The sequence below is a fragment of the Falco naumanni genome, chromosome 9 (genome assembly GCF_017639655.2).
Source record: "Falco naumanni isolate bFalNau1 chromosome 9, bFalNau1.pat, whole genome shotgun sequence".
Lineage (NCBI taxonomy): Eukaryota > Metazoa > Chordata > Aves > Falconiformes > Falconidae > Falco > Falco naumanni.
In genome coordinates, this window is record NC_054062.1 from 14,134,466 (window position 1) to 14,157,417 (window position 22,952).

The window sequence follows — 22,952 nt, forward strand, 5'->3', positions numbered from 1 at the left end:
TTTGCCAAAAGCTACAGACAAGCGAGACTTTCTTGATTTACTGTTCTGGTGCTGCCGTAGGAAGGGTCTGGCTTTCTGTCCAGCAGTATTTGCAAGGCTGTCATTGATCCATGAAGCCTAACTTTTTATTTCAAAGGAGCCTGAGGGCAGCTACGTATCAGAAATGCCGTAACAGCAAGGTGCCCAGCTGTTGCAGGCACCGGTGAAAAGCCCAGCATCACCGCATTGCTGTTGCAGGGTGTGGGGTAAAAAAGCAAGATCAGATACAGGTAGGGTGAGGGAGGGGAGCTAGGAAGCTGGAGGAGAGGCAATGGACTTCAGCAGAAGCAAAGGTTTTGTGTAGATATGTGGCAGAAGAAAGTTAGTGAGAGAAAAGTGAAGGCCAGTCATCAGCTACAGAAAGCAACCTGGAAAAAATCAGCATACGAGATCACTGGGGCTGCCCAGTTACAGCCAGGTAAAAAAATTTGTCCTTTTGCCATCCTGTTGTACAGTATTTGCATGACAGTAGCAGCTGTCCAGTATACGCGTGGAAGTTGCAAAAACTATTTCTGTCGAGAACTATCAGGCTGACCCCTCACTGGAAGTACACTCGGTTGTACGCCCAGTTGTACATCCCATTTAGCTGGCTGGGAACCTATCCTGCAGCTGTCACACAGCGAGCACCGGCAGCATCCTCAGTGCTGCAGAGAAAGGTACGAGTGGGAAGTTACAGAGACAGGATTTTTCTGAAGCTCAAATAAAGTCCTGGTTTAGAGGGCAGGTTCACAAGAGTGTGTATTTTTCCCCCAGCTGCTCTACCTTCTATTTTAGATGGAACTGTTTGATCCCTTTCTGCTTTGTGTTTCTTTCAGCTTCCCAAACAATAGGAGGAAGCTTGCCTGTTATGCATGCTCAGGCCCCAACCAAGCTTTTCCCAGCTGGAAAAATCACTCCATGAACTACAGAGGAGGTGGGTGGGTTTTATTTCCAGCTGCAATTACAAGCTTCCCGGTTCCCTGATGCATTTTGTAAGGTAGGTACAGGCTGTCTAAGGGGAACAATGGGACATTCCTAAGTGCTTAAACAACTGCTGTTTCCCAACCATCACCCCCTCTAAAACCTGAGGAGGACTTAAGCACATTTGAGCTGTTCTGCTTAAGGTTACAGAGACCTCAGCTGAAAAAACACGGGGGAAGTGCGCAGCTCCATCTCATGCTGCTGGCTTTGGTGAGTAAGATACCTAGGCTCTTCCTGTTACCCAATTATATACCCAAACACCCCGAATTCACCAGACCAGCTGGGAGGACTTGGCAAGCGCACAGGGAGCATCTGTGCGAGGGGTAGCGGGCAGCACCCTCACCCCCTTGGCCAGACATATCACACAGCATGGCTCAGAGGCCAGGCTGTCACTATCCTGGTAGATAAACTTGCCCAAAGGGACCAGCAGGCATCTCTTAACAGGCATGAGACCTCGTGCTTGACCCAAATGTTCACCCACAGCAACAAGCAGGTCCCCGCCATGAGCACATGCTCAGCAAACTCTGTCTTGCCTTCCTCTGGCAGGACACCTTCCAGCTGGTCCAGACTGTCCCATCCCATCACACATCATGCCACACGGATTACTGTTCCGCTGGATGAAAGGTGGGAAGGTGGACAGAGGAAAGCATTAACCTTAACTGTGATGCTTAGGAGGGAGCAGAAAGGTAAATAATTAGGCTATAGAATGAGTCTGGCTGATTGTCAGCATGGCCTTGCCCTGCTGGGGATAAGCACCTTCTTTTAGGGACCCTAATGATTCCACTGTTCTCACATAGGTCCCGTTATCCCGTTGGGATCTTGAAGCACCTGGGCACTACGGAAGCAAATGGCTGTGCTGGCCAGGACCACCACATGCAACGGAGAAGCAGGTAAGGAGGGATCATCTTTGGCCAGCAAAAATCTCCCAACACTAAGTGGAAAAATCTGCCGCAGCTCTGCCTTACCTGTACAGCTGCGGGCAGGACCTCTTCAGAGCAGCGGAGGACAGCCCCAGCTTGTTCTGGTTTCTCAGCCGTGTCTTTCTCATAAGATCCCTCATTCTTCCCCAAGCGTGGCTCTCACCCTAGGGAGCAAAAAGAAACCACAGCTTGAAGGACCAGAGGCTGGCTGCGGGCAGACCTCATCTGGCCAACATATGATACCTGGGGGTACTCCAGGGGGGTAGGAAGATGGGAGCTGCTTTATTTCAGAACAGTTGGGTCCCACAGAAGTATTTTTAACTGCCTGCAGTGATGCCCAGTGGGCAGCCTGTACCTGTACAGGGCACAACGAGGCAGGCTGGACCAACTGTCCGTAACAGCATCCTTCTTGTACTTTGATGACATTTCCATGCCTGGGACCCTGCTGTTCCTTCTGGTGTCAGGGGTGAGGCCATCCTCTGGGGAGGGCTGAGTAGCTGCTTAAAGGCACGTTTTACCTTATTGTTATACTGTGCTGCAGGCAAAGAGGGGTTTGGTTTCCCACCTACTCACACGAACCCAGGGGGGCCTTTACAACAAAAACAACCCAAAAAAGCAACTTGACTCCCTTCTCCTTCCTGAGAGGCCAGGTGCGTTGGTATCAGCCCTTTTCAAGGTGGTGGCTTTTGTGGACCGTGAGATCAAGCCTTTGTTTCCCTGTCACTCTGCAAGCCACAGCCACTGGGCACTTACATTTGAAATGCTAATAGAGATTATCAGGAGGTCAGGGAGCCTCCCGTGGCCCTCCCTAATGTTTGTTCTCTCCAGGCTGAGCTCATCTGGCCTCACGAACTGAAAAGGAGCCACGCATCGAAAAAATTTCAATTTTTTTTTGCTACACTGTTTTAAATTTCCTAGAGTAATAGCTGAAAAGCCTTAGGGACAGAACAAAAAAGATCATGCCCCAAGACTAGTGTAACGGGGAGAAACCAACCATTCCCCTTTCAATGCAGTTGTCAGACCATGGCCGGGGCATTGCTCTGCCCTGTCCCGAGGTGCCTGCCCGCCGTGCCACCAGCAGAGCCATGGCTCCACACACTGGGACCACCTCGGCAGAGGTGTGCCAGCCCTGGCAGAGCCTCCTCCTGTAATTCTCCTTGGGGGTCTGCTGAGTCTGCAGCTCAGACCTCCAGCTGAGGTCACAGGCTCAGCAACGTTGGTTTCAGGGCTATTGAGTTAATTGCCCGTAAGTGAGACTTTACTCATGAAATATCAGACCTTTGTGTTTAGTACTAGGATTAAAGTATGCTGTGGAAAGGTTCTGGGGGCTCAGCAGTCGGTCCCTCCTTGTGTTCGGGGTGTCCCAGAAAAGCAAGTGCTGCTGGGATCTCAGAAAGCCTGCTCCTGGAAGCTAGCTAGCTGTTGTCTGCAGGGAGGGTGGCAGGACCACAGGCCAGGCGCAGTAAGTCGCAATACATCCACGTCTGTTACTCTGACAGCACATGTCAGGGGTCAGTGAGCCTCTTCTGCCCACGTGCGATGCTGTGTGCCACAGGGGCTTGGGTCACGAGAATGCTGGTATGAGTTAAATACATTCTGCAAAGGCAGTACATACCGAATTGTTCTTGCTGATGTCCAGACCCTAAAAACAAAAGGCAAATACATTGATAAATATCAACAAGACAGCAAGACCATCTCACAGTGCTGGGAACAGACTGGGCTCTGTTCTCAGCTCTGCCCTGGAGCCCACCCTTATCTCTTTAGGATTCAGTCCCTCAGGTGTGTGATAATCCCCTCTTTTCTCCTCCACCTTTCTTGTATTTAGACTGCCAGTTCACCTGCATGGCATCTAGTAGCCTGGGGACCTGTGCCACAGAATTCCCAAGCAGTACCCACACTGTAGAAGTAAATTTTTCTGTTTCATGCTCAGGGTAGAAAATGCAATGCTGAGTGGCAATACTAAGGTGTGGTGTAACAAGAGAGAATAAGGATTTGGTTTGAAGAGCGTGGACGCTGATTCTGCAGTCTTGTGAAGTCATCAGGGCTTTCCATGTGCTTAAAATGATGTTCATGCTCCAGCAGTTGGCTGGACGCAAGGCAGAGCACGAAGCACCTTCAGGAGTCAGCCTTTGTTTGGCATCTGAAGTTCATCAAAGCGTTTGCAACCTACTTGCAACTTTGGGGTGGAAATTTCATGGGAAGGCCTTTCCTGTGAGACCCCTACTCCTTCCTCTTTCCTGCCGGGCTGGGAATACTCCGATTAGAGCCTCTGCCCTGGCATTTCAGCACTTCTGATCCCCACCGGAACCTGAAAGTGCTGAGGCACTGCAAACAATGGGAAAGAAAGGGAGAGGAAAAGTATTCCTTTCAGAAAAGCTGCTCCCTTGGTCTTCAGCCACACAGCTCCCCCGAAATGCTTTGGGGAGGGCAGCTGATGACACTGATATGCTGCCAGCCAGTCTGCTAATAAGCGCTGCCAGCTAAGGGCTGGCTCGCTATAATTTTCATCTGTGGTAATGAATGTGTGCTTGGTTTAATCTCACCAGCAACAATAATGAAGATATTTAGGAGTTCACATGTTACGTGGAGTTAGCAAGGGCTAAAGCCCACGTTGCTGTCTGCAGGGCCCCTCTCCCCTGTGCCAGTGCTCTGCTGGTGCCCTCTCGGCGTAAAGCCATAGCCATTGTCTTCCTTTAATGCTGGGAGCAGAGGTGCAGGGCACCTTGGCCCCCACCACCCCAGCCCCTGCAGCAGCAGGCAGGGTTGGCTTGCTCCCCTTGCACCCTGCTCTCGGTCACCTGAGCAGAACTTCTCCCACTGGTCCCACTGGAAAGCTGACTCCAAGCTTATCACTCACCTTTCTCACAGCAGGGTCCTTCGATGGAAAAGCCTGTCCCTCAGCCACACCACCAGCTTCTCTGAACTCATTCTCCTTGTTGTTCCTACTGTTTGACGACTTCCTCAGCCCCACCATCGGCTGGCTGTTTCCTGATTCAGGGTGTCTCTCGCTTCCTGCAATGAAAGACAAGGACTTGCTCTCGTTTCTCAGCAGCGTCCTGCTAGGGTGGCCTGTGGCCAGCGCTGCCAGCAAGCTGCAGCTGCGGACAGGATGAGAACCCTACGGACTTAATGATGGGATGAGACCCCACGTGCCTTCATGCCACTCTGCAGTGGAAAGAAGGTAAATGCTCTGACAAAGTGTCTGACCACAGCAGGACTTTCTAATGGCTTCCTCATGGTCTTATTTTCCTTCCAGATCTGCTCTAAAACTGCCAGGAAAAGGCATTTCTGAGCCTCGGCACTAGAGATCCCCAAGGCCATCTCCACCGACTCGGTCCTGCTGGGAGGTGTGCTGGTGTTCTGTGTTTCACCAGGTATTAGAGGAGGCTGAAGTCCAAGGTCTGAAATAAGCTAAGCCTCACTTAGTGGGCTGGTTCATATCTAACATTGGATCCAGACTTTTCAGCTGGCTGAAGCCAAAGACAGGCTGAGCCCAGTCTTTCTCAGCCTTCTGGAAAAGTTGGTCCCTGGATCCAAGCTTTGCAGCTGGGGCTTATTTCCACTTGGTCTATAGAATAGGTCATCCTCCAGGAATGTGTTCTGTGCCTGCTTGAGAGGGTAGGAAACTAACAACAGGCATACAGCTTTCCATCTTGGATCAAATCCTACTTTGGCTGGGGGGGATTTTAAAGCCACGTGGAGGGGCTCCGCTAACAGACCCACTCAGGTGTGCTGAGTTTCCAAGAGAGACCTGTTTTATAAGGCATTTATCCTAATCTTTGTTGCCACAGCTGTGGAGCAAGAAGTCCTGCTTCATGCATGTGAGGCGGCAAGTGTTAAAATCCTAGGCGTAGAGTGTTTAAAAACTCATCTCTTGGATTTCCAGCTAAGGTTTAATTCCACTAGCACCTTGCTCTGTTCTAGTCTGCCTTTCCTAGAGAGAAGGTTGCTGGTCAGCTTATTCCATCCACTGGTGGCAAGCAGAGGGTAGGTTTGAGGGACCTGAACTCACCATTGCAGCTGCTCATCTTCTCAGCATTCGCTCCTATTTCTGGGATGATAGAAAGATCAGAAGGGTTTCCAGTCTGAACCAAGAGGCTGTGAGGTCTGTTCCTCCCAGCAAAAAGCGTCTTTGTGTCTTGGTACGAGTTGAGGAAGACGCTGGCAGCTCCACAGGAGCAGTGCTGCAGAAAGTACTCCTACACCAAGAAAAAGAAAGTGTGCAGGCTCTCGGGCTGCATGACCCCAGGCAACCGAGCAGCGCGATGGTATGGGCGAATCGCAGCTGCTTCAGATGAGGGATGCCCAGCCTTGCCCCAGGACCCATCAGAACCCAGAGAAGTTATTTAATTTTCTAAAATGCTGAGCTGCCTGGAGTTGGTAATATAGATTTTTTTGTGGGGTTGTTGGTGTTTAGATTAAATTGCCTGATACTCAGCATCTTTCGCGTTTGTTTCCCTGAAGGAATTGAATGCAAATTTCTCAACGCAGAGCTACTCAGCTAAGGCATTTGTGTAAATAAACAGATGCATCATAACAATGACTTGCATTTTAAGACAATATAATTTGGTTTGGGACCCGGACAGACAACAATCTCTTGTATTTTTATTGATGGGCTGCCATAGTTCACTTGCATGTTACCACTCCAATTCACTGCACGTGGTACTTCAGCTGGTGTCCGTCTGTTGTAGCTGGTATGGTGGGAAAGGGAGATGTACCATGCTGCACAAGATTTTGGTGGGGCAGAAAGCAAGGAGGCTTTATCCAGCCGAAGTGGAAAGGGAACCAAACTATTTATTGGGGTTGGAACCAGTGCAGGCCAACACCAGTTTAGCACCTCCAGAGACCCCCAAGTAGTAACAGTTCTAACGTAACATCTCATCTGTATATGTTGCCACAGCAGCATGGCGCTTTGTGTTACGTGTGCCTTTGGGAGGTGCTTTGAAAGATGCTGCTTTTGGCCCACGGCTTTAGAGATCTTTTAAAGCAAAGGATGTGGAGTAATGGCATTCCCGTTGTGTCCCAGGACTGAAATGCCACCGGTGTCTGTGGTGATGTCTGTACAGCTCTCAAGAGCAGCACTGCGAGCACTGGCTATTTACAGTTCTCACGACCAGCTTTTAACACTGCACTAACCCATCTCTGCTCTGGGGGTTGTGACTTCCCTAGGTGTGCCTTGGGCATGGAAACCTTCCCGTGTTCATGGTCTGCATGGAGAGCAAACATGCTTTGGAAAGTAGCCTCCGGACACCCTCCAAAACGCAATGTGGACAGCAACATCCATGTCCTATGGCAGACAGGGGTGGCAGTGTCCCTATTTTGCACGGAGGGGCTATGACTCTGAAGAGGAAAGTGACAGCTGCTCAGATCAAGGAGATGCAGGCATCATGGAGATACCCAAGGGAGAGCACCCCGCTTTGCAGAACACATTGCAAGTGCTGAATGTTACAGCTCCCCACCAAACTGTATGGGACAAGTGCAGCTGAGAAGGTACCACTAAGAGCTCTTGGAAAATACAAAAAAAATCGAAGTTTCAAACAGTTAAATGAAAGCAAGTGCTTTTCATTTCAGTGGGAGCTGGGGAGGAGGGGGCACGTACACCAGATGAGGATTTGACCCTGAATGTGCAGCTTGGAAGGGTTACTTTGAGCGATGACTCACAGTTGTAAAGCTCCAGGAAATGTGTTAACAATTCCCAGGCTCTATGTAGGAGGCTGCATTCCTCTGAGCATGAGAGATGGGTACATGGAAATGACGGGCTACTCTGCTCTGCAACCTGACTCACAAACTTGGCTTTGGCTCTGAGGAGGCAGCAGTCACCTACTGCAGATCCAGTCGCAGCAGGTGGGAGAGCAGCACCAGGGGAGGAATGATGCTGTCGGGAGAATAAAAGACTCGCCACAGCATGGCTGGGAAGAAACAGCTGAGTGTGACAAACCCCTTCTGTTCCTTTGGGGAGTGATAAAATAATAAAAAGAGAGGGGAGGAGAAAAGCTGGAAACCTGGTGTGATGGCCAAAGAAAAAGAATTGAAAAGCAGAAGTGGGGTAGAGCTGAACAAAATATGCAGGGGCTAAAAAACACTGTTTGGGAGGATGCTGGAATGATTTGCAAATTTCAGTCAAATTCCCCAGCTATCTCTGGCTGATAAAGAAACAACCACAAATAGGAACCCTGAGATGTTTCATGTCGGTGACTCTTCATTTGGCAGCTTAGACGTGCAGGAAGGGAAAGAGAGCATGGAGCTGGGTAGTGGTACCACTGCTTCTCTTTCCCACCATGTCTGTTTTGTGGGAAAGTCTGGGATTTTGGGGTTTGAAACCAGAAAGAAAAGAAGGAGCTTTTAATTCAAAACACAATTGAATGTTTTGTTTTGATAGCATTGACGGGGGCAGATGTGTTCTTGATGTTTTCAACCGTAGAGAAGTTAAAGCTACTGACTCTGAGCTGGCCATTGCATGGGGTGAGAGGGATGCTGTTTAACTCAACAGAAGCAAGCACACCTGCGAAACAACACTGAACAAGAAGAGACACCCAAGCCCACCCCAAGGGAAATTGAGCCCACTGTGGTGGGCGAGGGGTCCCTGAAAACCAGAGCACCCAGCCCAGGTGAGCGTGGGGTCCAGTAAATTAGCATCTTCCCTCACACAGACATGGAACTTCACATCTGGGCCTTGAGTATAGCTTTTAATGGAAGATACTATGGTGTCTGCTTACCTCTTTTATCTGGCTCATCTTCTGTTCTTTCTGCAAGCTGCACACTTGCTTTTGGAGACGCAGGTTGTGTTCCTGCAGCTGCCCGATCTTCTCAATCAGTTGGCAAATGTGTTCCAGGTATCCCAGACCAGATCCCAGGGCTTTGCTGTTCCCTTGGTTCACCTGCAATGATAACGCATCTTAGACCATGCAGCAGTAGCAGAGCAACCGTTACTTGTGGGTGGGAGCCCAGCACACCCCTGGCAGCTGTGGGCCATGGTAAAGATGCTCAGGCTTCCCCTTGCAAGGAGCTTTGGTTACAGCCAGACCTGAGGTCATACTCAGACCTGAGTATAGCTACATGTACAGACTTGAGCTATAGCAGGCCTGTAGCTTGCTCACAGCTCTTTTCTGGATTGCTCAGCAAGACGTGCCATCAGAGGGGCTCTTCTGACTGATCACAGGCTGACACGGAGCAGAACCTGACAGCCTGTTTCTAATTCCACCTGCCAGGTTAATTTTCATCTTTTGCTGGTCACAGGACCCTTACAAACAAATATAGTTCTACTGTATGGTACAGATGGCTGGGGTTCGTATGGCTCCCTTAGCCCAGAGCCCTCGGGCAAGTCACACCTAGGTGCACTGGCGCTGAGCCTGGCTTCTACCCAAAGGCAGGCATCTGCAGGTTGCAGTGATTTGCTGCTGTGTGGCCAACTTTGGGGGTAGGTTTTACCTGCCTTTGGCAATCCACAACCATTACGGCACGGCTGAACTCAGACCCTCATCGCCGCTGGGTCAGCGAGAGGGACGCATGCCTGGACCGAGCTGCCAAAGTGGTCTTTAGCAGATCCCAGCTTACGTCCCCGCTGCTGCTTTCTCAGTCACTAAGAGGTGCCTGAAGAAAGTTTGCAGGGTCAACCCTGCTGCCTGGCTCTGGCAGGGTGTTCTGTACCACGGATCTCTCTGTGCCCAGAACCTGCAGCATCCCAGTGCTGCGCAGCCACTGGCAGTGCTGCAGACAGGCGGCAGTTCTGTGGCAGAGGAAAATCAGCGGTGCTTCCCAGCCTCCTTCTCAGCACCTCGTCGCTCCTGGCCCCCGGGCTTCCCCGAGCACAGCGAGCATCCTCTCCCGTGCCGCCGCGGGCTCCGAACGTGCTGCTCACACACACATGCAGGGCTCGCTTCCACCTTGGCGCTGCCTGCTGATGTGCATGTGATATCAGTAAGTAAAATAAGCCTCGATATTTACAAAAGCAGCGCTCTAAGTTTATCTTACTTCAAAAAATAAGTTCTCTCTACAAAAGCAGGAAGCTTGCTCTGTCTCCTTTCCCACAACAATCTGCATTTTTGGGGAAATGCCAGCCTTGGGACTCTTCCTGTCTTTTCATTATGACAGAAAGCTCATGGTGTGTTCAAAAATAATCAACATTAGGATTTACTTCTTTTTAAACAACTGATGATACAAAGTTGTTTATAAACAGGTATTATTATGTCCAGATGCTTTTGCGTCTGAGGTTGGGACAGAGGTCACATGAAATCACATGAAAACCGGTGATGACTCCGAGCCAACCCGTCATTAACATTCATGATTTTTATTTTCCTCTCGGGCAGAGCCTGCAGGAGCGGTGGCAAGACAAAGGCTACTCAGCCATAAAACCGAGCCCTTAGCATGTCTGTGCGGTGGGAAGGGGCACAGCCCCAGGACCCGCAGGGAGAACGAAGCCTACATGGTGTCTGCTGGGAAAAGCTTGAATCAAAAGCACTATAACCGATACATCTGAAAGCATCCAGGGATTTGGGGCTGCCCAGCTTCGGAAGCGTGACTTGCAGAAGGTGTGTGAGTATTGGCTTCTGAAACTGGGCAGTTTTGAGCTGCCACAAAATGAGTAGTCTTTTTTTTTACGCTGACCCAAAATAGGTAGTCAGAAGTTCCTCATTATCCTTGGAAATGCAGCCTTTGTGCTACCACACCCTCTTTCTTCACGTTTAACAATCCCCTTTCTGCCAGTTTGCTGTTGCAGTGGCGGATGGAATGTCTGTATTGCCCTAAGGAGACACTAAGCCAAATCCAACCCGTTGTAGCTGCAGAAACACAGGGGAAGACTACAAGGGACAGAGGAGCTCTTGGAAAAGAGGGTAAAGTAAAACATGCGTCCGTAACCTCAGGGCTGGGGAGAAAGCACAAAGCATTTGAGTGTGACCTCTTTCTGTTAGAACCCCTCCTTTGGTTCCGTGTTTGTCCTTCGCTTGATATTTTAAGTTCCTGATGAGTATTTGCAGCTGCTAGGGTTACAGGGAGCGGGGGGAGAAGGGACAGTGGCCCTGATGTCCGATGCTCTGTGTCCAGGGCTTAAGCAAAGGTGTGTTTGGGGCAGGCATGAAGAAAATCTGGCTTTTAGCAAAAGTTAGAGAGAACCTCCAACTCCTGAGCATAGATACAGGCCTTCAGAAAATGAGAGGGACAAGATGTTAAGCAGTTGCTCCCTGCCTTGAGGCAAGGTGGATTTACCCCTGTAGAGGACCTAAACCAGATAGAGGTTGGACTTGATACGGTTCACAGCCAGGCTTCAGAAGCAGGCAGTCTGGGCTATTTAATAGGAAATTATTTTGCATTTTATTGAAGGGATCCCAGTAAGCACAAATGAGGAAAAGGCAAATCAGGCACAGCCTCTGGCGCCTGCCCATCCTGGCAGGACCAGCTGCCTCTGCAGGCAGCAGGCAAAAGGGGGAAAGCCTTCAAGGGGGATGCTTCACCTTGCTTGCCCTGCCACAAGGCCCATTAGCTTCAGGATGGCTCAGATACGGCAGGTGTTAAACACTAAAAAAATGTGTAATTTAGCTGATTGCCCCCAAAAGGAGAGGGTGTCTCTAGGGACCCTTCCAGGGCTTTCTTTTCCATGGACTGGAGATACCTAACCAGCCCTCACTGTCTTCTAAGGTCATGCCAAGTGCTGCGTAGAACCTGGTCTGTCATGTTCATTCTGGTCTAAATATTTTCCTCTCAGCAGTTTTAAGCCAGCAGTGGAGGGTGAGCAACCATAGGAAAACCGCAAACATTTTCCAGGATGATTCTCTTCCAGCCTCTGTCCTCCCCGCCAAAGCTTCCCAAAACATTCACTTAACGGGACTGAAATGTTTCCTGTTCCCCACACAGGGGTTGCCCAGTAGTGTTGGAACAAAAGCCACGTGCCTGTTTTTGAGTCGATGAAGCCTACGAAGAAGGAAAACCATCTCACCCACTTGTTTGAAGGTGAAGATGTGGAGGATCAGACTGACACAATTTTTGAATCAGACGGTTAAAGTTGCACTATGAAGTACCAACATAATGCGTAAATAATGCCAGATTTTCCTTTTGGGTAGATCAAGCTGAGCCAGACCCACTGCTAAGGAGAGGAACCCGAGGCTTGCCGAGTCGCTCCCGTTACGGTTTAGCCCCTGCAGAGCTGTGGTGCCCTACGCCGCCGTACAGCCGGGTAACTGAAGGGCTCTCTGCCCGGTGGGTGCTCGTCTGGTGGAGTTCTGGGGACAGGGTTCAGTACATGGGTCCCTGCTCAGCTGCCGACAAACCATCACTGTTGTGCTGCCCCACAGATTTCCTAGGAAACTTAAAAATACAGGATCAGCATCTGCACTGGGAGCTCTGGCTTATCCAGAGCCCTCCAGTCACTGTTCTGACTGGGGTAAACCAACAGTTTTCCCCTGCAGCCACCATCTGCGGTGGTGTGAGCATGTCCCCCCCTGCACGTGCCATCGTGCTCAGCCCCTGAGCACTGCAGAGGTCTGAAGGGCGGCAGGAGCTGCAAGACGAGCGGTTGCTTTCAAGCCTCTCGTCCAACTGAGGCATAATCAAAGCTGCATTTCTGATCATCTAACCAGTGCTTTGTCCCATGCATTCCTGCCATTACTCTGATGCATGCAATGGGCTTTTCTTCAGCTGGGATCAATGAAAATCTGCCCTGAGGTGGGCTTGGCAGCAGGAGCTGAGGGTGACAGGTGGCACTAGGTTGCAGGCAAAGCTCCTCTTTGTTCAGGCAAGAGCTCACCGATGTTTCTTGCAGTGTCATAGCTTTCTGTGCTTTGAGCAATGCTCCTCACTTGCGGACAGGTCTGAGTTATACCCTGCTCCACGCTCCCACAGATCCCTCGCTGCCCGCTCCCACCGTGTTAGCACGGCCAGTACGGAGGCAGCGTGGTCCCTAATGGCAAACCCTGGTCACACACTCATGGGGCTTGGAGCAACTGCTGGGTGACGCCACAGGCAGAGCGGGAAGCATTTGTCACTGGAAGCTGACAGCACCAAAAGGCTTGTGAATAACAGGAAAGAGGGGGATCATGCTGTATATTTCTGACGGCTCCACCCGGCTGTCCAGGAGGGGCTGTGGTTGCTGATAGCTTCTAGTTTCCTCCAAGCGGCACGCACAGGCTACGGGCTGATGGCCACAGGTTGCCCCATACCTCCCCCGAACCGTGCCGCTCTCCGCAGAGAAGTATTTTGACTACTTCAGCCCAGGATAATTAGAGCTGCATCAGTAATGGGGGGTGGTGGTGTTTCATTTCATGATGATGATGCTTCCACCCTCTCTCTTCTTCTAGGGGTATGGGCTGGCTTTAAATGCAAACTTCACAAAGCGTGAGGGAATGTTTGCACAGCAAAAGCATCAAAAGCTAGCATCTTCAAACTGACCCCAAACATTTAATTTGGCTTAAAAGGAAATGCTTTTATTTAGGCTTCAAAGTTCTTTCACTTGTTGTTTGACAGCTTCCACTTTCTTTCATCTTTCTAAATGTAGGCAAATTTCAAAACAACAACAGTTCAAAACAAAAGATCAGAAAGCTTTGTCTGAGAAACGCCAGGCTGAAATGATTCTATCTAGATTTCCACCGAAGCCATTCACTGAATGAATCCAAATGGTCAAACTTTTGGTCACTTCCAGTTTCTTTTTTTTGGTGTTTTCCCTCCTGTAGCCTCAGCTGGGAGGGTGCGGAAGGCCATGCTCGGCCAGTGCTGGCAGCCTGAGTCGCTGGGCTGTGCCGCTGAGCACCATGCTGGCACTGGGCTGTGCCGCTGAGCACCGTGCTGGCACTGCTGCGGCCAGTGGGCTGGGGACACGCAGCTGGTCCCCTCTCGCTTGGAAGCTGCATTCCCCAAACCAGCCGCAGAACTGAGGATGCTGTCAGTTATAATTAAATAATGCTCTCACCTGGTGTCAAATTAAGCCGGCATAAGCACTCTTGCATCTCTATTGACATGGACTTAATGATGCAACAAAACAATTTGGTTTGCTGTGTTCCTTGCCGAGCAGAGTGGGAATGCTCTGCGCTGGCCTGCTACCTTTCAGATTACACTGGTTGCATTTCCAGGGGTATCTGAGCCCTTCAGATGACATCAGGCCGGACAAGAGATTGGCCCCTAAGTACCACGTTGTCTCTTGGACATGTGAGAGCCACAGAGTAAGCCTGGAGCAGAGCCTCCTCGCTGCGGGGAGCCAGGCGCATCCCTCAGCCATGGACATCTGGGCATCCCTTCCGAGCGGGTCCCACCTCCGTTGCAGGACAGTGAGGGCAGGCCAGCCTTGCGCAGGCTGGGCAAGGGCAGAAGGCTCTGCAGCAGCAGCCGTGGGCATCCTTTGCCCCCATCAGCCTGGGTGCTACCTGGCATCCCGGCAGCTGGAAGAGGTGCTGGTCTATGGCTACAGCAGCCTGGAGGTGCTGTGTGAAGAGGGGCAAGCTTCCCCAGCATCTAGGTCACAGCTGTATTTATACAGCTCAAAAAACAAAGAAAGAAAAGTGCTCTGGGGCACAGAGCTTTAGCACTCAGCCAGCAAGGATATTAAAAAGAAGGGGAGATAAGCTCCCAAGAGCTTCACTTCCTCTTCACCTTCTTTCTAAATTATTCTCTTGTTTATTTAAATGCTCTGCTTTGGGGAGGCTCCATTTCACAAATGATTTAAAGGAATTTCATGGGCAGCCAGAGCTGTCAGACAAGACCAAGCTGGCTGCAAACCCTCTGGAGTGTGACAGAGAATTTAGGTAACTTTTTATAAAGTCTCCTTGCGGTCAAACTCTCGTGCTCTGGTTCTTTTCTGAACTCTCTGCCAAAAGGCCAGGGCGCTGACTGTTTGAGGACTGTGCAAAATAGACATCCATCTTCCGCTGTATGTGAGACAGCTGGGGGGAGAGGCTGCTCTGCGGGATCGTGCCTCACTTGTACGGGCTCGACAGGCAAAGTTAGCAGAAGTGGGCCATGGCTGACCTTCCTCATTGCTTGGGAGGGTCTGGCATGCTGGGGAGGAATGATGGTTCAGGGCCTGGGCAGAGAGGTCACGGTGAAATTATCTGCACAGCAGACAGCACTTCTCACTTGGCTTCCTCCCACCCATCTCCCTTTCCGATCCATCACTGTTACTGCAACGAATGCCCTGAACAGAAATCCCCGTTGTGCACCATCGGATGTTTTTGCTGTGTGACCCTTTCCGCCTCGTCTGCCCTTCTCCAGCCCTTTGCTCATGGGGCTCCTTGGCCCACCTCTCTGTCATGAATCACCTCTCCAGTTAGGTCTTTCCTTGGTGCAGGAGCCACTGCAGTGGGCAGGCAAGGCAGTGACCTGTCTGCATGCTGGTAGCCCAGGGCTTTGGGCAATGTGCTGGGGTGAGTGCTTGCCAGCATCCACTACAGGAGAAGGTGCACAGAAGGGCTTTTCATCCTCCTGTCAGTGGCACAGTGTATCCAGCAAGCAGAAAAAAGAGGGAGTCTGGAGCGGGACAAGCTGCTGAAAATATGCCTTTGCAGTTTTGTTCCATCACAGCTGCACTGGCAAGGTAAGATGGGAGCTCCGATCCAGCCCGGCAAGGATTTGGATCTCTGCATTAGCTCCCTGCTCACTCGTTATTTGACAAAGCTGACTGGAGAGGACAGGACAGGCCTGGACAGAAATGAGCCACCCCTTAGACAAGTTCTTTCCACATTCTGGTGCCCCGATGGCAGTCCAGCAGTTCCCAGGAACAGGAATAACCCGACCTTGAGAAGGAAACAATGTTCTGCCCCCCATCCCATGTGTCAGACGACAATGACTAACTTCACAACCTTCATTTTAGGACCAGAATCAAGCCCGTCCTCTAATCTGGGGCTTTTTGAAACATCAGATTTCCATGAGCCATTAGCCATCCTCACCCAGACTGGATATATGTGAACTGCTTCAGGATTTAACTGCTATGAAAAGAGCTCTTAAAAACCGCTTGCCATGATTTGCTGCTTACAGCAACAGTTGCAGGGGAGATTCTCTAACTCACTGGGATGTGTCCCAGCTCCTGACAACCCGCAGGACTCAGACCCTGACTGAGGTATTTGGACAGGCCTGGCTCTAAGCTTCCGTTTAGGTGTTTCTTACCTCGCTCAGTCTACAGCATTCATCCATGTATTCGTCCAGACTGTTGCTTGTGGGGTACTTCTTCAGCTGATGGCCGTGGATCTGAAGGTCTTGCATGCTGCCAAAGTTCTCTGGGAAGCTGTCAGCAACTGTCTTTGGCTCTTCTATGGGACCTGGGGTGGGAAGAGTGCTTTCCCTGGGAAGGTCCGTCTCTGGGGTGGACTCCTTTTCCAGAGATTGCCTTTCGCTCTGGTCAGAATGTTCATTGGGACTTTCTTCTTGAGGGATGCTGAGGTCTTCAAGGGAAGCTGCAGGACCCTGCACGGCATCTGCCTCCTGTCTGTAGTACTCAGCTTGCTGTTGGCTCTCTGGATCTTGGTGGCTGACTTTCCTGGCGTGCTCCTTGTGTGTTCTCATTATCAGATGGTCAATTTCTGGGGAAGAAGAGGTGCTCAGCACACCCGAGTCACAAAATGAGTCTCTGCTGTGAAGCACAAAGCTCTTCTCTGAACCCGTCGGCGTTGAGGGAGAATTGGCCCCACTTGGCAATTCAACCCCCGAGTCCTCGGATTCGAATTTGGAGAATCTGTGAAGTCGGCACTTGGACTCAAAGGCGCTGAGGTCGGGCAGTGTGGCTACGCAGTCTGTGCCTGCCAGCCCATCGGCACAGTCAGGGTCTGCCGGGGCGGCTGCCGCCTTCGGGGTCCCCTGGCGGGCCAGTGGCGGGCTGGCACCGGGGAGCTGGGGCTCTTCCCTGCAGGCTGGGCCAGCGGAAGCCTCTGGGATCAGCCCGGGGTTTTGGATTCCTTCATTGCTCAGTATCTTCATGTGTGTCAGCACGACTTTGTCCTCGGCAGGTGGGCTCTTCTTACCTGCTTAAAAGAAAAGAAGTAGAAGGTCACAAGAGGCTGCAAACCCCAGTGTTTAGCACATCCCCTGAGGCGTGGAAGTGTAAGCCCCCCGTAGTAAGGTGGTGGAGAGGGAGAGCCCTAATGTGGTATTTTGGGGAGCTATATGAAGCTCTCTCGCAGGCTCTGCTACAACACATGTGTTGTTTCGCAGCCCCAGAGTCCTTCGGGGGGAGTCATCAATGCAGACAGAGTTCTGATTTCACAGGTAGGCAGAAAACAAAACATTAGCCAGATAAGTTTTTGGTGATTACCTGTGCCCAGGCACAGAGAAGTACGTGTGCTTTTAGCACGACAGGCCTTAATTTAAGTCTAAAATATTTCCTCTGATTAAATGTATTCCACACCAGCAGCAAAAAGGGTGAAACAAAATCTATCTTTCTGCAGGCTTAAGTGAATTCTGGGTCGCAACAGGCAATTTGCGAGCTGTTTGGTATTCTCTCCACACACACAGGTGACAAAAAGCAAGTGCTGATAGGAAAAGCAAATGAGGCACTGTAGGTCTTCTTCACTCCCTGTATGGTTTTAGCTATGAAGTAATTCCTTTAAATCAGCCCTTACCTGCCTCGTAAAGAGAAAGGAGAAGGGGGCAGCTTTATGAGCTTTTTTCACACGTGGACAAAGATGACTTGTTTTCACATCACAATTATTTCAGAGGGTGACGTGGCAGAACAGCCTCTGGATGAAAGACTGATCTACAGGAGCTGAAGATCTGCCCCCAGGTTTTCTTACTGTTTTTCTGAATCTTATATTTCACAGTGCGGGCTTCTGATTCACGGCGATGGTATGAGAGCCAGGGTGAAAGCCCAGCATCCACCCTTTAGCAAGCTGCAAATCTCAGCTCCAAATACAACTGTTTGTGTATTTATATATATATACACACATATACATATAGGGCCGGGAACTGCTGCAGTACAAGACTTCAGTTCCTTTGGTATCTTTTCCCTCATTAGTGCCTGACCCAGAGCACCTCAGAGGGTTACAGTACATACACTTTTCAGGATATCTTACTTCCTACTTCACTTCCTCTCATTCCCCTCTCCTACTTCCTTCCTTTTTGCTTGATACCAAACCAGCAGCTGCTTCACAAACTCGCTCCTGGTAAGGTAACTATCCCTAAGGAGGCAGGGCAGGCCAGGACCCCCACCAGCCGGCGGGAGGGCAGGGGTTGCTGCATGCACAGCCCTCCTTTGCCGCAGCCCAGACAGCTCCCCGTCCAGAAAGGACCTGTTTCCCCCCTTCCCTCCTCCAGCCTGCTTCCCACAGCATCCACAGGCAAGGGAGGCTTTCACCCATTAAGGGCCCGAGCTAGCTACCACACAGATCATTTTCTACTTTATTTAAATCACTTCTATTTGATCCTGAAAATTTCTTGGGATATCACTGAATTGTGCCCTTTCCTGCTCACAGACAGCCATAGAGTTCATATTTTACCCTGGATTTCCATGAAGGGCTGTCAGCAATAAATAATCCTGTCTGATGGGCTCTTTGTGGCACTTGGGCACACACAGTGCTTATAACCCCTCACAGACGACCGTGTTTATCGCATACAGAGCTGTACCCACCTCTGTGGCAGGATGCACAGGCATCGCCCCACTGGGAAGGGCCACATGTGGGATGGTCAGTACCAGACCATCAGCAATGCAACACCAGTACCTCACTGGGCTAGGGGACAGGAGAAAGCCATCGCCCAGGGGAATGCCACAGGCAAGCTCATCAGGGGCTTCTGCTCTTGGAGCAAGTGTGACAGCCTCCGAGCTGAGGACAGGGAGCGGGGAGCCTGCTTTGCAGCTCTGGGCACAGCCAAACACCACCTGTAAGAGGGAGCTTGGTGCCAGGTCTTGGGAGGAGGAGGTGGAGCTGAATCGTGACTGATTTGGAGTGAAAAGGATCTACCTGCTTAGCTGCAAACATCTCTTGCCAGTGAGAGGCAAAGTGTTGTATCTGCGTGAAAAATGAAAGGCTAACGTTAAGGCTTTTCTGATGGCGTCACCACCCCAGACGGCACAACGAAACCACCGAGCATCAGGGGGAGAGCAAATGTGTTGCTGCACCTTCTCCTTAAGAACAGATCCTACCACTGCCACTCTTACCAGGAACTGCTATATGCAATGGTGGTTCCTTCCCGAAGACTCTGATTGCCTTCCCTAATGAATCATGCCATGCTTTCCTTTGACTGGAGATCCTCTCACTGTCTCTCAATCTGTCCCTCTTTTCTTGCTTAACCGGTTTCACCCTGGCCTACACAAATATTTCTTTGTCTGAAATCAGGAAGCAGCATATTAAAATGAGGTCTTGCTACTTAAAGAAGGAGATGTCAGAGACTTCAACTCCTGTCTTTTATGACTGCAAAAGCTACAATTTGTACCAGAAAGTTTGGCTGGGCTAGAAAACATGAAAAATGAGATGAAATCTCTGACCCTCCACATGAGGATCCCCTCAATGTCACCAACTCCAGCGCGGAGCAAGGTCTGTGCTTTGGACAACATGGTCCTTTGCTCTTCCTATCCTGTGGTCAGCAGTGACATTGCATGGTTTCACAATTTCTTGTTTATGTGTTCCAGGCTGCAGCCCATTGATCTCAGCAGTGGCAGGTCCTGGTAACCACAGTGTCGGAACATTTCTGATTTATCCTCCCAAAGCCTTGTGATGAGGTGAGATGTTATCATCCCTCTACCGCAAGTTCAGAATAGATGCAAAGGGCGGCAGGATTTTGCAACACACTTGGGCACCTCATCCTCATTCACTCAGTGATACTTTCCCATGGTCATCTGTGCTACAGCGGGGAGATGCCCCATGATTAAGGCAGTGACCTGAAACTCAAGTTTTTCTTGCTGCACTTTGCTGACAGAACAGTCTCTTCTTCCTCCCTGTTGCCTGGGTAATGGCGTCTAAACCATGGAGCTTCCAAGCAGACTGTTTCTGCTACGCATCTTGGAAGGGACATGCAAAAACACTCAGCTCTTTCAAGCACATTGCCAACACACACCAGAATGGTGCAATTAAAGCTCATCTGTGCCATTACAAAAAAAAATCACAAACTCCAAAAAACCCAACAACCCCCACCAAACCTGACCCTCAGCTGCTATAAATTAGCTCATTAGCAGGGCCCTTGATGGAGCAGTGTCAGCTGGTTCTGGTTGAGGGTTTGGCTGCCAGTGTTTTGCAGGTTGGTAGCAGAGCAATGTGGGCAGGATGGGCTTTTGCCGGGTGCTGGAGGAGCGTGCTGCGGGGCTATGGTTACAAGCCCATGTGGAGGCTTCTGAAAGGAGGCGTGAGGAGCTTCAGAGAGCTGAATGGCAGCATTAAGGTGGGTGAGATGTATTTACTTGTGCTGGAGACCAGCCACGTTTGATAATGCTGCTCCTGGGAAAACAGCCATGATTTGTTTTTGTTGGGTTTGTTTGTTTGTTTCCTTTCCCCTGGGCTGGTTTTCCACACCCCTTCTGGGGTGAGGGTAAGGTATGGAAGGATGCTGCTTTCAGGCAGCAGGGGAGGGGAAGGAGTTGTGTGTGTGTGCTTAGGGACTGGTATCGCTGCCTGCAGCATCATCAGCAATGTGTGCCCAGGCCAGATGTTGTCTGGGGTTAACTCATGCTCCCTGCTTAGCAGCCCCCCAAAGGGCTGCCTGGCTCTGTGATCACACTGAGCAGGGTTCCTGGGCTGTAACAGAAGGCTGTAGCTGATGGTGACTTGATTACGTGTGACCTTTGGCAAGTTGCTGGACTTCCTGTGCCTGTACAGCTGGAGATTAAGACTGCTTCCCATCCCCACAGGGAGGTGGGAACAGCGACCTAGCTAATATCTGAAGGTAATTAGTAGGGAGTAAAAGGAATTTATGTTTCCCAGCTAAGTATCTAGAACTTTGCTTTGCTTTGTTTCCAGACTGCTTTCTAGGATACTTCTCTGTTGGCAGTTAGCAAAGCCTAGCAGAGAAACTTCAACCCTTCGGAGGTGAATACTCTCCTGTCAGCTCCTGTCCCCAGGCTTTCCTTTCCTTTCCTTGCAGTTTGAAGTCTGAGTGTGTTGTTCCTGTTTATAATGCCTAGCAGCTGCCAGTGCTCAACCTGGTGCGATGCTATAGAGGTTCCTGACCTGAGGAAGGAGAGCAGATATCTAAATGTGAAAATGCTTTCAAGCAGTTTCTTTATCCCGAGTAAGTCGCATGCAAGAGATGTACTCAAACAACTCATTCCCAGGCAGAACTCCTAGGCGTTCCCAGCCCTGCCAAGGCCCAATTCCTGCAAAAACTCCCACTTTTCTAGTAAAGGAGCCAACATCTATATTTAAATTACCATGCTCCAAAGCATTGAAATCCAGGTCCATTTTTTACTTTTTTGCATCTACGCCTGTGGCTCAAAGGCATGTTTCACTGGCAATTCCTTCAGCGTAAGCCCTGTTAAGCCCTCCTACATCCCTGAGAGGGGTCCTTGGTCTCTGATGCACTGACTCGAGTATCTTCATGGTCTTCTGATGCATCTGGCTAACAGAAGGGCTCGTGGTGGGAAGGGGCTGGGCTGGCAGTGGGATGAGTGCTGCCAGTGGCAGTACAGAGCTATACCGTCCAGCACAGCCCCATGCCGCTCTCCTCCCTTCTGGTCTGCACCCACCCACCTTCTCAAAATGTTCATCCTCATCTCTGTTAAACACGTGCGCAATGGCTGGCCCAACAGGAGCTAAAGCTTTGCTTGCCTCCATCTGCTGCTGTGTTACAAAGGATAGCATTGTATAGAATAAATGTATAGGATAAACAAAAGATAAAATTTCCAACTGTAGTGTGCCATGGGAACAGAGCACCAGAAATAAAGGGCAACACCAATGCCTTGGGTTGCTGCAGGGATTTTGCACAGCTGCCCTGCAAAGGAAGACCAGAGCCAAACCCCATCATTCCGACCAGCTGCTTAGCCCTGAGCACAGGAGCACGATGCATGTGCACAGCCCCAGGAAAGGTTTGTCAGCATCCCGCAGAGGACCAGCACAGCCGCCTGGTGACTCCTCTCTAGCTCCGGCTGTGCCGAGCGTTAAATCCTGTGCCATGCAGGATGGGTCCTATGGTGCGGCTGTGGCCTCCTAGTAGCAGACAGAGATGCTCGTCAGCTTTTGAAGAATCGTTAGGGAGCAGAGACTGGGGAGCTGAAGTCAAACTCATGACCTAGAAATGAAAGGCTCTCCCACTCCCATTCAGTCCTTGCATTCCCTCATTTTCCTTCCTTCCTTTACAAAAAAAAAGCCTCCCTTTAGTCCTGCTGCTCCAACATGTTCTCTACCACCGCTAGCAGTACAGCCCAGGTATTATTTCCCTTTCCCTGTGAAGAGGGGACTTTATTTTTTTTCCCTCGCCAGCGATGAGGTCTCAATTTCCCAGCATTTGAGAGAAAAGGGGTCACTTCCTTTCTGAAACAATAGGCATTTTTTGCTGCTGACTCTTTCCCCACGTGTGGGGAGGGCTGGGGCTGTGCTGGCACCCCCTGCTCGGCACCAGCCACCCCCATGCTGGAGCCACACCACCTTCCTAGCGGGGCAGTGGCTGTCCCCTGCAGAGCCCTGCGGCACACGGAGCCCAGCGCTCAAGGGAAGGACTGGATTACTCTTACACTGCCAAAAAACTCCAACCAGAACAACCCAACAAACAAGCAAACCCCATCAAGCACAACCAACTGACCATATGGCAGGGAAATCTGTCTCCATGGAGCTTTGCCGTGGGGTGAGGATCTTCCCCACTGTTAAAGACCTGGTCCCAGTCCTGACGATGGCAGGGGTGCTGCTTGGTACCAAGTTTCTGCAGATAACCTGCCCTCCCAAGGCTGTTTCAGCAAAGCTACTCTGTGAGCACGGCCCAGCCTGAGCAAGGGCTTCTCCGGAGCTGTTAGGACAATCACAAGCCTGAGCATTTCTAAGGGGAGCTTACAGAAAGGTCTTGCACCAGTTACAGCCTCTCTACAACAGCAGAAACTTGTGCAGGCTTGAAAAATCACTGCTATAGAAATGTGTGTGTTTGGGGTTTTTTTTTGGTGTGTGTGGGGGGTTTTTTTTGGGTTTTTTTTGTTTTTTTACTGGAATTGTG

General features: G+C 50.5%; 1 protein-coding gene across 5 annotated transcripts in view; it reads right to left on the minus strand.

Annotated features, from left to right (window-relative positions):
* Nucleotides 1-22,952, minus strand: part of LOC121093879 — a 31,348-nt gene that overhangs the window by 5,117 nt on the left and 3,279 nt on the right. For 2 of the 5 annotated variants that reach the window (XM_040606816.1, XM_040606818.1), the window contains exons 2-7: nt 16,002-16,852; nt 8,636-8,797; nt 5,932-6,118; nt 4,777-4,931; nt 3,535-3,561; nt 1,965-2,083 (exon numbers count right to left, since the gene is read on the minus strand). In XM_040606816.1, the coding sequence (XP_040462750.1) occupies nt 1,965-2,083; nt 3,535-3,561; nt 4,777-4,931; nt 5,932-6,118; nt 8,636-8,797; nt 16,002-16,852 (1,501 nt within the window). Of the gene's footprint in view, nt 1-1,964; nt 2,084-3,534; nt 3,562-4,776; nt 4,932-5,931; nt 6,119-8,635; nt 8,798-16,001; nt 16,856-18,784; nt 18,828-22,952 lie in introns of those variants that run through there. The other 3 variants (XM_040606815.1, XM_040606817.1, XM_040606819.1) reach the window with 2 other exon arrangements.